Source organism: Pseudoliparis swirei, chromosome 4 (assembly GCF_029220125.1).
Source record: "Pseudoliparis swirei isolate HS2019 ecotype Mariana Trench chromosome 4, NWPU_hadal_v1, whole genome shotgun sequence".
Classification (NCBI taxonomy): domain Eukaryota; kingdom Metazoa; phylum Chordata; class Actinopteri; order Perciformes; family Liparidae; genus Pseudoliparis; species Pseudoliparis swirei.
The window spans coordinates 19,148,041-19,161,945 of NC_079391.1; the positions used below are offsets into that span (position 1 = coordinate 19,148,041).

At 42.4% G+C, this 13,905-nt stretch overlaps 1 protein-coding gene across 4 annotated transcripts in view; it reads right to left on the bottom strand.

Annotated features, from left to right (window-relative positions):
• phkb (phosphorylase kinase, beta) overlaps window positions 1–13,905 on the bottom strand; it is a 106,316-nt gene that overhangs the window by 92,017 nt on the left and 394 nt on the right. For 3 of the 4 annotated variants that reach the window (XM_056411972.1, XM_056411976.1, XM_056411973.1), the window contains one exon: window positions 11,767–11,853. In XM_056411972.1, coding sequence (XP_056267947.1) covers window positions 11,767–11,853 — 87 coding nt within the window. Of the gene's footprint in view, window positions 1–11,766; window positions 11,854–13,086; window positions 13,193–13,905 lie in introns of all 4 variants that reach the window. The other variant, XM_056411974.1, reaches the window with a different exon arrangement.

The following is a 13,905-nucleotide window of genomic DNA, read 5'->3' on the forward strand; positions in this document are numbered from 1 at the left end:
GACGTTTTGCCTTTAATTGGCGGCTCTCTATTAGATATTATCAATGTGTCTCTGCTAACAGGCCACGTACCACACTCCTTCAAGGTGGCTGTTATTAAACCTCTCCTGAAGAAGCCCACTCTGGATCCAGAGGTATTGGCTAACTACAGACCGATCTCTAACCTCCTTCCTCTCCAAGATCCTTGAGAAAGTGGTCGCAAATGAGTTGTGCGACTTTCTACATCATAATAGTTTATTTGAGAAATTTCAATCAAGTTTAGAAAACACCACAGCACCGAGGCAGCACTGGTGAAAATTACAAATGACCTCTTAATGGCAGCAGATAAAGGACTCCTCTCTGTCCTGGTCTTGTTAGACCTTAGTGCTGCATTCGACACCATTGACCATGACATCCTGTTACAGAGACTGGAGCAGTCGATTGGCATTTCAGGCACGGCACTAATTTGGTTTAAATCCTATTTATCAGATCGATCTCAGTTTGTATTTATGGCGATGACGCCTCGATAACCACCAGCGTTAATCACGGAGTTCCACAAGGTTCTGTGCTTGGACCAATTTTATTTACCTTATACATGCTTCCTTTGGGCAATATTATCAGAAACACTCCATAAACTTTCATTGTTATGCAGATGACACTCAACTATATTTATCGATAAAACCAGAGGAGAGCAACCAACTCTGTAAATTCAAGCATGTCTTAAAGACATAAAACATGGATGACCTGCAACTTCTTGATGTTAAACTCAGACAAAACCGAAGTAATTTTAATCGGCCCTGAGCACCTCAGAGATCAATTATCTGGTGATGTGGATTCTGTAGACGGCATTGCCCTGGCATCCAACACCACTGTAAAGAATCTTGGCGTTATCTTTGATCGGACTTGTCCTTTAACTCCCACGTAAAGCAAATCTCAAGGACTGCATTCTTTCATCTACGTAATATTTCAAAAATCAGGCACATCTTGTCTCAAAAGATGCAGAAAATTGGTTCACCGCGTTCGTTACTTGAGACTGGATTACTGCAACTCCTTATTAGCAGGCTGCTCTAATAAATCTCTTAGGTCCCTCCAGTTGATCCAGAATGCTGCAGCTCGTGTTCTCACTAAAACTAAGAAAAGAGATCACATCACTCCTGCACTAGCTGCTCTGCACTGGCTCCCAGTAAAATCAAGAATCACTTTTAAAATTCTTCTCTTAACCTACAAAGCCTTGATTGGTGATGCTCCATCATATCTTAAGGAGCTTGTCGTACCATATTGCCCCAATAACTAGAAATACGCTCACTAAATGCGGACTACTTGTAGTTCCTAGAGTCTTAAAAAGTAGAATGGGAGCCAGAGCCTTTAGTTATCAAGCTCCTCTTTTATGGAACCAGCTTCCAATTTCAGTCCGGGAGGCAGACACAGTCACCTCGTTTAAGAGTAAACTTAAGACCTTCCTCTTTGACAGAGCTTATAGTTAGGCTGAATCAGGTTTGCCTGGTCCAGCCCCTTGATATGCTGCTATAGGCTTATAGCTGCCGGGGGACGTTTTAGGATGCACTGAGTACCTATCTCCTCTTTTTTCTCTCCTTAAGGATGAATTTTCATCTCTCAATCACACGTTACTAACTCTGCTTTCTCCCCGGAAGTCCTTTTGACTTTACGTCTCATGGGGTCATCGGACCCTATGAGACGGCATAGATCCTATCTGCCTGATGGATCGTCTGGGTCGTGGAATTCAAGATTCAAGATTCAAGATTCAAGATGTTTTATTTGTCACATACACACACAGGGTGTGCAGTGAAATGAAAGTGGCAATGCTCAGCAGGAATGTGCAAGGGCAACAAGTACACACTATTTACAAATAAAAAACAACACAATATTTACAGTAAGTGTGTGTGTGTGTGTGTGTGTGTGTGTGTGTGTGCCTAAGAGGGCAGTTGTGTGGGTCTATGTGGGGTCCTGGTGAGGTCGGAGTTCACAATCCTGATGGCCTGAGGAAAGAAACTCCGTCTCAGTCTCTCTGTTCTTGCAGCGTGATTACGGAGGCGCCTGCCTGACCGCAGCAGCTGAAACAGTCTGTTGTTGGGGTGGTGAGGATCCTTCATGATCCTGCCGGCTCTGGTTCTGCACCTCCTGGTGTACAAGTCCTGCAGGGTGGGAGTGAGTTCAATAGTGCGCTCAGCCGAGCACTACTCTCTGCAGAGCCTTCCTGTCCTGAGCGGAGCAGTTGCCAAACCAGGCTGTAATGCTTCCTGTCAGGACGCTCTCTACATGTTCAGAGTAGAAGGACTGAAGGATCCTCTGGGAAACTTTAAATTTCCTCAGCTGCCTGAGGTGGTAGAGGCGCTGCCTTGCCTTTCTCACCAGAGTGTCTGTGTTTGTTGACCATGTCAGATCCTCGGTGATGTGGACTCCCAGGTATTTATACCCGCTCACCCTCTCCACAGTAGTCCCGTTAATCCCCAGTGGTGAGTACGTCCTCTGTTGTTGTACCTTCCTAAAGTCCACAATCAGCTCCTTAGTTTTGGTGACATTCATGATGAGGCTGTTGTCCTGGCACCAGAGTGACAGATCAGCAACTTCCTCCAGGTAGGCCTTCTCGTCGTTGTCGGAGATCAGGCCCACCACCACTGTGTCATCCATAAACTTGATGATGGTATTGAGTTGAACCTGGCCACACAGTCATGTGTGTACAGGGAGTACAGTAGGGGCTGAGGGCGCAACCTGGGGATCCTGTGTTCAGGGTGAGGGATTTGAGGTGTGTCTGCCACCCTGACCACCTGTGGCCTGGCGGTCAGGAAGTCCAGGATCCAAGCACACAGGGGGTGTTCAGTCCCAGCTCAATCAGCTTGCGGCCAGTCTGGAGGACTATGGTGTTGAAAGCTGAACTATAATCAATGAACAGTAGTCTCACATAGCCCCCTCTGGCTGTCCAGATGAGAGTGTCGTGTGCAGTACCTGGCACACAGCATCATCTGTGGATCTGTTTGGGCGATAAGCAAACTGCAGCGGGTCCATGGAGGAAGGAGGAAGGCGCAGATGTAGTCCTTCCTCCTTCCCCGGGGAAAATCCGTCTAGGTCCTTTTTTTTCTCAGCTTATCGGGCTGAAGGGACACCCTTTTGTTTTGGGGAGAAACAAAACCGGGGGGCTGATGGGGGGAAGCGGGGGGGTGGGAAAAAGGTAGGGGAAAATTTTTGGGAAAAGAAAGAGCTTGTCTCGAGTTAAAAGAAAAAAAGAAGAAAAAGGCCTGTGGGGGGCCCGGGGGATTTTGTCCAGGGAGGACCTGGTTCTGGGAAAATTTTAATTCCCCGGCCTGAAGGGGAGGGGGTTGTTTTAAGATTTTAAAACCCCTTAAAACTCCTTTACTCCCCTTTAGGGTCACATCAATTTTCCCGTTAAACATAAATGGAAAAGTTCTGTTTGCCCTTCCAAGAAATTTGTCCAAATTAAAAACATTATTGGGGTTCTGGAACCGATGCAAATTAACTTTTAAAAACTCTCTTGGGAATAGGAACATGTTTCATTTTTTCCCAAACTAGAATGTTTGTGAACCGGCCCCACAATATTTTTTTTCAAGGGTCACAGGGGTTTAAACCTATTTTGTTGGGAAGGTTTTAGTTTGCCCATGAAAATTTTGGGCCTGGCCATCGATTGGAAAGAAAGGGGGTGCCCCTCAAAGCTTTCGGGCCCTCTTGGGGGCTGTGAACGATGCTGAACCAACACTGAAAGTTTCTCTGGATGCAAATTAACTGTTGTTGGGAGTTTTCTGCCAAGCCATCCATCAAGCTAATGTCCCACTAAATCAGCAGCTAATGTCTCAGACGCACACAACCTGCTCTTTTACAATGGGCCATTTCACTGCAGTGACAGGGTGGGGGAAATGAGGGAAGATGATGAGAAAGAAGAGGGGGGAAGAAAAACAATACTGAGCGATAGATTGAAACGGAGAAAAAGAAGGAACAACAGAACTAGAATGGCTGAGATGGTATCTGTTCAGTGCCACGGCAGATGTCGAGGACCCTGGTTCTTAACCTTTTTTTGAGTTATGTACCCCCTGTGAAATATGTTTTTCAGCCGAGTACCCCCTGACCAGTGCAAAGCATTTTGGTGTTGAAAAAAAAGATGTAACATGCAGCATTTTGGATATAATATACACTACCGTTCAAAAGTTTGGGATCACTTAGAAATGTCCTTATTTTTCAAAGAAAAGCACTGTTTTTTTCAATGAAGATAACATTAAATCAATCAGAAATACCCTCTATACATTGTTAATGTGGTAAATGACTATTCTAGGTGGAAACGTCTGGTTTTTAATGAAATATCTCCAGAGGTGTATAGAGGCCCATTTCCAGCAACTATCACTCCAGTGTTCTAATGGTACATTGTGTTTGCTAATCGCCTTAGAAGACTAATGGATGATTAGAAAACCCTTGAAAACCCTTGTGCAATTATGTTAGCACAGCTGAAAACTGTTTTGCTGATGAGAGAAGCTATAAAACTGGCCTTCCTTTGAGCTAGTTGATTATCTGGAGCATCACATTTGTGGGTTCGATAAGACTCTCAAAATGGCCAGAAGAAAAGAAGTTTCCTGTGAAACTCGCCAGTCTATTCTTGTTCTTAGAAATGAAGGCTATTCCATGCGAGAAATTGCAAAGAAACTGAAAATTTCCTACAGCGGTGTGTACTACTCCTTCAGAGAACAGCACAAACGGTCACTATCCAGAGCAGAAAGAGAAGTGGGAGGCCACGGTGCACAACTCAGCAAGAAGACAAGTACATTAGAGTCTCTAGTTTGAGAAATAGACGCCTCACAGGTCCTCAACTGGCAGCTTCTTTAAATGGTACCCAAACGCCAGTGTCAACGTCGACAGTGAAGAGGCGACTCGGGATGCTGGCCTTCTAGGCAGAGTGGCAAAAAAAAGCCATATCTGAGACTGGCCAATAAAAAGAAAAGATTGGTATGGGCAAAAGAACACAGGCATTGGACAGAGGAAGATTGGAAAAAGGTGTTATGGACAGATGAATCCAAGTTTGAGGTGTTTGGATCACACAGAAGAACATTTGTGAGGCACAGAACAGGTGAAAAGATGCTGGAAGAGTGCCTGACACCATCTGTCAAGCATGGTGGAGGTAATGTGATGGTCTGGGGCTGCTTTGGTGCTGGTAAAGTGGGAGATTTGTACCAGGTAAAAGGGATTTTAAATAAGGAAGGCTATCACTCCATTTTGCAACGCCATGCCATACCCTGTGGGCAGCGCTTGATTGGAGCCAATTTCCTCCTCCAACAGGACAATGACCCAAAGCGCACCTCCACATTGTGCAAGAACTATTTAGGAAGAAGCAGGCAGCTGGTATGCTGTCTGTAATGGAGTGGCCAGCACAGTCACCAGATCTCAACCCCATTGAGCTGTTGTGGGAGCAGCTTGACCGTATGGTCCGCAAGAAGTGCCCATCAAGCCAATCCAACTTGTGGCAGGTGCTTCAGGAAGCGTGGGGTGACATTTCAACAGATTACCTCAACAAATTAACAGCTAGAATGCCAAAGGTCTGCAATGCTGTAATTGCTGCAAAAGGAGCATTCTTTGACGAAAGCAAAGTTTGAAGAAAAAAAGTAATACTTCAAATACAAATCATTATTTCTAACCTTGTCAATGTCTTGACTATATTTTCTATACATTTTGCAACTCATTTGATAAATAAAAGTGTGAGTTTTCATGGAAAACACGAAATTGTCTGGGTGATCCCAAACTTTTGAACGGTAGTGTATAATATATACAATTCAGTTAATCAACTTACACTTACATTTTCTTGAATATTTATAACTTACTTTTTCAGCCAGGCTTTTTTTCCTGATGCTTATTTAAATATATTTTAAACACATATCACGTACCCCCAGGAGTACATGTACCCCCATCTGAGAACCACTGGTCTAGGAGAAGAATGGAAATACACAAACTGTGGTATTCACTGTTTGGTGCCAGTCTCAACAACGACTATCTGTGTCTATGTTGCACCCTTAACATGAACTCTTCAATAACACTTATTCTTCTGTTTAGCAACATTAATTATACAAATTCCCGTTAAAGGAAACTACCGGGCAAAATCACACTCTTTCTGATTGAACCATTCTATGAACTGTCTGAAACAACGGATACTCGCCTTGGGTCTAAGCCCCCCTTTCTTTGAATCCTAGAAAAGCCCCTGATGAGAATCACAAGGCATGAATTAACTGCCCAACAATTATGTTAAAGAGAGCAGAAATGAGCAGAAACAAGTGGTTTATTAATAACCACTGCACACACATTTCTCTTTCTAGATAAAAAGAGAAATAAACAGAATTTATAGCTGCAGGACAATTCAGTTAAATACATTTTTCTAAAATTAAGTACGTTATTTTAAGAGTCACGTTTTTCAAAAGCTTTCTGTTTTAAATTGAGCTTTTATTTGACTTGAAATAAGAGAAGATAATGTGTTTATTATTAGAGTTTGTATTATTTATAATTAATCAACTTAAACTGGAAATCTGTCATAATAAATATTGTTTAGATATTATTAAATCAAAATGTCTTTATTTAATCCGTTTTTGACAACATATAGACGTTAATACAACTGTTGGCTTCAATACATATGGAGCAACATTTTACATTATTGTGATGTTTTGGACTTTTGCATGAGGAGATTCTCTCTAACTGGACTCTAACAACTCTCTAAGTTGAATATTAGTTAGATGAACTGCTTCTGTGTGTTACTTTTGTCGTTTACCGTGGTGGCAGTTTAGACTGTTATTTTATATTTATTTGTTTAAATTAAATTACTTTAGAATACACATATCAAGAAAATGGTCTGTTATGATATAAATATTTAGGTTAAACTGAGTAACTATTAGTCACTGAAACAAACTGAATTGATTTGTCATGAACCGACTAAAAGCTGCAAAAGTTGGGAGAGAAGTCTAAAAATCTTGAAATCAAAAAGAGACAGATGGAACGAATGAGCACCAACATCAATTTTTTTTAAATGAGGTCTTTCTTTTGCAACGAGCCCATAATGACTGTGAAAAGACGAACAACAACAACAACAACGTGTTTTCTCCTTCCCATAATCTGTGCGCGCCAGACGGCAGAGCGATAGTGCCTTCTGCCTCCAGTTTTATCCGGAAGGAGTCAATGAAGTGTGGCCACATAAATAGGAAACCATAGAGAGGTGATGGAATGAAAGAGGAGGGGGAGGAAATAGAGGGAGAGAGAGAGAGAGAGAGAGAGAGAGAGAGAGAGAGAGAGAGAGAGAGAGAGAGATGACGCAGTAGGAGACGGAAGTGAACGCATGCTTAAAAAAGATACAGATATTGCACTATATTGCTGTCGAAGTGGCAACCTTGCAACGAAACAACACAGACAGAGAAAGGAGGAAGATTGTAACTGGTTTGATGCATCATTGTCGCCCCGGCCTCACCCCTCTTCCCTTCCTAAAACCGAGGGAAAGCAGGTATATTGGCAGGCAGGTCTGGGGGCCGGCGATAACAATGTTGGCTTTGTTCCCCGCTAGAATTGAACGAGCGCTTTCCCAACACAACAATTGGTGTTCAGTGCCGCGTTGTTCGATGTCCTGCAATCTGGCGCGAAGCTTTTCCTTCCGCAAATCTGTTCTCAACGCAGCCGATGCAGGCGACTTCGCTGCGGTCGCTGATAGCGACACACACCTGTTGTCCGCTAAGCTCTGCTCATTGTATTCGGCCTTTTTCTTAACACACAAACCCGTGCAGCCTAATGAGCACCAAATACACACAGACTAAGGCACGCACACACACTAAAGCACGCACACACACATACACACATACACACCAGTGGGTTGTGTCATATTTGCCACAAGTGTGTTCATGTGAGAAAATGGTGCATTCAGGCCCTTCCACACAGAACGCATTAACCATCCCTCAATCTACACCTGGGTTAGAGGCAGTCACCCTCCGCTTCGCTGGTTACTGCGGGGCGAAGGCAAAGCAACGAAAAAGCTGCACTTCATAAAGTCGTAAAAATAAATCTGCCGCCTGTGCCCAATCCTGACCCAAAGCGGAGATTTGTTTGTGCTGTTTGTCTCAGTAAATACTATTCTGAAGGAATAAATGTGACACAGGGCGGGGTTAAAAAAAAAATCTGACAGATCCCTCGTCTCAATGGTCCATTGTAACTAGATGGTGCTCTGCCTTGGCCGTTGCTGTAAAATGCTGCAGGGTCCTGGAGCCTCGTTTTGAAGGCACTTTCAGGTTTCACTTCTGCCAAATCCCACCTCTTAGTTCAAGGTCTCTGCAAGGAGAAGGCCATTCTTTACGTATACACTATGATCCCTAAAATGTCACAGGTGGAGAAGCTCTGGAAAGCTCCAAGCAGTGTTATGTGGGCCTTTTTCTTGACAGTACTGGATACTTGGGATTATAAATCACTACATACTATACACACACACAACTGTGCATGGCACGTGGACACAGTTTATCAACAATTTTTGATTACACTGCATTTGTCTTAAAAAGAAACAGAAACCACATTTTTTGTATAGCACCTTCTAAGAGCATGTAGGATTTTTTTTTCATGTCTGCTGTACCGTGTATTACATTTTGGTTCCTTCAACAAGAGCAACCGGGCGAAGCCAAGCTTACGTCCATGGTGGCAAAATCAGCACTGACCCTTGTGGACAGCGTCCTGAGTAGGGTTGGGTACCGAAACCCGGTGCCAATGTGGTACCGGTTCCAATACAACCGGTATTACCCGGACCGAAACGCAACGCACATTTCGGTGCTTCTTTCCGGTGCCTGAGCCGATTGAAATTGAAAAAAACTATTGTTGTTAACTTCTCTCGTGACTCCGCCCTGTCAGCAGGTTACGAGCCTCTCATATTTAACTTTGACAGCGGAGGAATGCGCCGTGTGTGACTACGTGAACCCGTGTGGAGCACACCAGCGTCAGGCTGGGCGCGATGAGGAGACCGTCACCGGTCCCCTGTACACGTGGAGACCGATTATGACGAGCAGCCTGAACTCAGATTAGTACCGTAACGTTGATTGCAAGTCTTGTATTCATAAAAGTAGGCCAAGAAATAATAAATTAGCCATTATAACCATGCTTAAGCTAGCTCGTAGCTAGCGCGAGCTACGAGCTACGAGCGTGACAGTCTGCTAGCAGATGTGTTGATGTACAGCGGTCCCGGCTGTATACCCGGTGTTACCGGGAATATAATGACGGAGGAATAAAGACCGCGGGGCGTCACTTTGTTTCAGTGGAACTCTCGCTGTCAGAAGCAAAACTTTATTTGTCACGTGTCATCTTCAGTACCTCTGATTGGTTGTTCTCTTTGCCCATCAAAACAGTGACAGGATTAACCCTATAAGGTCTGCACATGACAATACATATCACATCATATAATGGAGAACATATATTGTGTATGTTAACAGTCTGATATCCGTTGTTTGTCAGTGCTCCATGATAACGGCTTCTACAGGGAATATGGCCGAAGAGGTTTTTAATGTCCTCATTGTGCCTTTAAAAAAAAAGTATCGGTTCAGGCACCGGTATCGTTTTAAAAGTACCGGTATCGGAAAAAACCCAAACGATACCCATCCCTAGTCCTGAGCCGTATTACCAGAATCCTAACAGCCTGAGGCAAAGCATGATCCTGGCTTCTGCATACTCAACCAAACTCTATCCGCTTGGACCAAGTTGTGTGTCTGGCCTTTAACGTTGTGTTGACGCCTACAACTGTTAAATAAAGTCAAGATATAGATAGTTTTGTTCCACTGGGTCTTTTGATCCAACACGTCTCTGATCCACGACTACTTCTTCACCTCCGGCCACATCTCCTCTCCCCGAGGCTTAACCCGATGTGGACACGGCCCATCCTCACGGCCGACACTTTGACATGTCAAACACAGGTGTAGCCAATAGGATTAATAACGGCTGCCTTCAGTTTAGGCCAGGGCCTTGCTTTTGTGCACATGGTCTCACTGGCATTACTCGCTGGCACACCTAAGTGGAACAGGACCATCATTAATGCCATTAGTTACACCTGTGCTGAGTAATGACGAGTCAAACCCCCTGACATGAAAATGGCTCGTCATTAAACAAACAGATATCCATTTGAAGTGGGTGTCCTGGCATCGCATCAAATTTGAAATGTTAGCCCATTGTCGTCAAATCTGGTGTTTAACCGTCTGCCGGCCTAATGACCCGGTCACACAAGCGCTTATGGCGGCAATATTTCAAACCAAATTCTGTTTCTTTTTAACAGAATATTCATTTCTACATTGAACGTGTTGAAATTGTGGGTTACATCCAAAATCGAGGACGCTGTATGTTGAGCTGCGTGGGAGTTGTGAATGATTTCTTTAGTGTGCACTGGCTGGTGCTGCAGTCACAGCTGCAGGTACTTTAGTAATCAGTGCTAATGTGTATTTATCTCTCTTGCGGTGAGGCTGGAGACTCTACCGCTGATTGCACATGCCAGGAGCATCACCTGGAATTAGGTTGCAGCTATTCGGCAGTCTGTCGCCATCCATCCTGAGATCCTAGTAACAACTAACCTAGCTCACTTCTAACTAGAGATTTGAGATGAGCTTTTGTCAATGCACTCGTGACTTATTTGTATTAATATCTAATTTAATGGCAAAATATGTACTGTATATCAGAGTTTTTAGTAGTATTTAGAGTGAGCGGGATATATAAGATTATGCTAACCCACCCGATGTTATTTGGTCATATAGTTTTGGCATAATGTTCTTTTGTTTTAGGTTATATTTTTTGGTTTACATCATTATGAAACGGAATCGTTATCAAGTGTTTGTCAAATATGTAGACCTTTTTAGAAGCTTTATACTTAAATTTAAATGGGTCATTAGCGACCATCGTTTTGCTTTAACTGGCAGTACATGTAAATATTTAGTAAAAAGTAATCTAGTTTTTGTACATAGTTATATTTATGTAATTATCTGATTTTTAAATGCTGACATGATAACTAGCTTAAGTTTAAACCTCAGAAGCAGCTCCTGCATTTCCTAGAGGGTTAGTTTGGCCACTCTTTATTTCTGTTTGATATATTTGAGGAAAAATCAACCATAAAGTACACATACATTGCGTGTGCGTTTGTGTGTGTGTGTGATGGAAATCCCCTCTTTGATAGGTCAATATCATGGAATTGCAATTTTGTTTAAAACAATAAAAAAACATTCACAGTAACATTCTTGGAAAAGACCCGTTGTTTGTTTGACCAGAAACAGAAGTTCAAACTTGGCTGGAGTAGCCTGATAGTCCACTGTTGGTTATCTGTGTTTGTGTGTGTGGTACATGATGGGATCTCTTCTCTATCAACATCTGGTCTCATCCATCCTATCCTTGTTGAACAGAACAGATTCTCTAGTGCAGCAACTCCCACATGATCCTCCACTGACTCCCCGATAACAAACACGACCAGCTGAGTACAAACCAAGTCAAGACAGCTTATGTGGAATTAAATTTAGACCAGCATTTGCTAGGTGAATGTTTTTATTTCTGTAACCAGTGCAGCTTTTATCTTGCCAGCCGAGAACAACTTCTCTCGAAACCAGACTGTACTTCTGCAAGATGTAATCGCTGTACCCAAGGCTGCCATTTGAGCATATTGCAACGACAAACCAACCGGCAGCTTTACAGTCGCATATATTCTCTAACAATTGATAGCTTTGCATTATATGTAAACCAAACTTTAGGTGAACCCCGCCTCATAGTACTGCATGCTCGGGTTTTCAACAGTGAATATTTACCTGCATTGTAAAAGCGGTCCAGTTTCTCCCAAAGGGGCTCGTCCTCATGCTGGAGATTGGACAGCTTGAGGGGTTCATAGATGGAACCTGAAGAGAGACACATCTATTACAAACACACTTTAAAAAGGGTTGCAGTTTCAAATACGGACGTGCACAATATATGTTAACAAAAAATAAATAATGCAAGAATTAAAAGTGAATTTCAATTATGTCTCTCCACCTTCATTAACAGTATGCCTTCATGACTAAACTGGACTGAGGTCAAATGTATAAAGGACAACGATTTTCCTCAGTTACTTTGTGAGTTTATTTTCAATCTTGAGACAATAGTGTTATTTCATATATGTCAATGTGTTGATTAAAAGCAGGTCTGCAGTCAGCAACTGCTTGTAAATATCTTGTTTCCATAAAACTATCTTATTCACCACTAATTTAATTTGAAAAAAAGAAGTAGAGAAAGACAAACAAACAAAAAACACATGCCATCAATAAACAGTTTTTCACGGCAAAAATTGCATCACAAAGCGCTCAGCACACAAAACAATATCCAGGCCCCGAGCTAAAGATTCAAATGGTAATGTGGCTCTCCACAAGTTATTTCCTAACATGTTCCTCTGAGCTGAGAGAGAGCTGGAGTTTGAGGAAAACCCCCATCTGTTAGACTTTCTCTATTTTCAGTCAATTTTTCCTTTGCTGAGATTTGCATTTTAATAGGTTGGACCTTGGGTCAATACCACAGGTACTGAAACATTCATATTCTGTCTGAAATTAGCATAATTTCTATCAGCTTAAAAGTTGCAGGGGACAAAGCCAATCCATCTATTTTTAAAGATAACACTATAAAAGAGCATAGAGGAGGTCCAATATTCCAATTTAAATTTTTAACGAGATCAGACAACTGGGGGTATTTGGTGTTTGGCTGGTTTTAAACAATCCCATGACTAACTTTAGAGATGAAGCCCTCTGACACTATTATAGATGAAGTATCTCATATGACCCGATTAAAACTGCTCATCTAATTAGTATCCCTTCTGGGTCTCTCATGTTTACTATGGAGGAACAAGCAGATTATTCATATGGCTAAACCAACATTAAACACTTAGCGGATAATGGGTTGCATTACACTATTTTGCACTTGAGTTTTGCCAACAGCCCGAGAGAGCGTGAACATGTGAATGTCTTATGTTTTGTATTATCGTGATATAATAACCATGTTCAGATAAGGAAGAAGATCCCCTTGTGTTCTTTACCCGTGTCATCCCTGGCCGCCTGTGTGTGGTCAACTGCATTGTTTTCCTCGGATATGCCGCCACTACTTACCAAGTCCGTGTGCTTTCCGGTGAGGCCGGGCACTTGCGGCCACTGAGGTGGCCATTCTCAAAAGGTGAAACTAAGGCCAATCGTCTCTCTCAGCTAAATCACAAATCTACAGCAATTCACAGGAAGGAGTTAGTAGCATGACAGACTTAGATTTGATTTAGACGTGCATGAATCAACAATGTATTTACACACCCTGGGTTATGAGGGACATGAAAAGCAAGCAAGGAATTACAATGCATCGTATTTGTTAGGAATGACAGTTATTCTAAACCTTATAGAGAGTCAAGATGAAATTATCTGATGATGGTAAAGTAACGTGAAGAACATCAGTAAATAAAGACATTACTTGATTGATTATTATCCTTGATACTCCACTTCAAAATGCTATGGTCTCATGATGGAGCTAGGTTAATACTGAGCATGGATGCACCTCATCACATGTGTTTCACTTTGATTGATAGACAAGTCATAATAACTGCCCTAAGATGAGGATACTTTTTCCTTTGCATACATCAAATGTCTTTAAAGCTGCTTTTATTGTTGTTGTTGTTGTTGTTGTTGTTGCAGATACATAATCCCGAAATGAGAGCAGTTATTATGACACACACACTTGATGATTTATGGAGGTCCAATGTTAGGAACTGTGTGTTTTGTATTACGACGAAAGTACATATAGAATAACTGATCACCTGTAACACTTTTTATAATGTGTCTGTTTGTGATTTATTTTGGTTTTGTAATCCTTGCATTATACAACAACTTTCAAAGGGTTATAATGGGATCACTTTCCATCGAGAGCCATGCTTGGCTCCCAGTGCA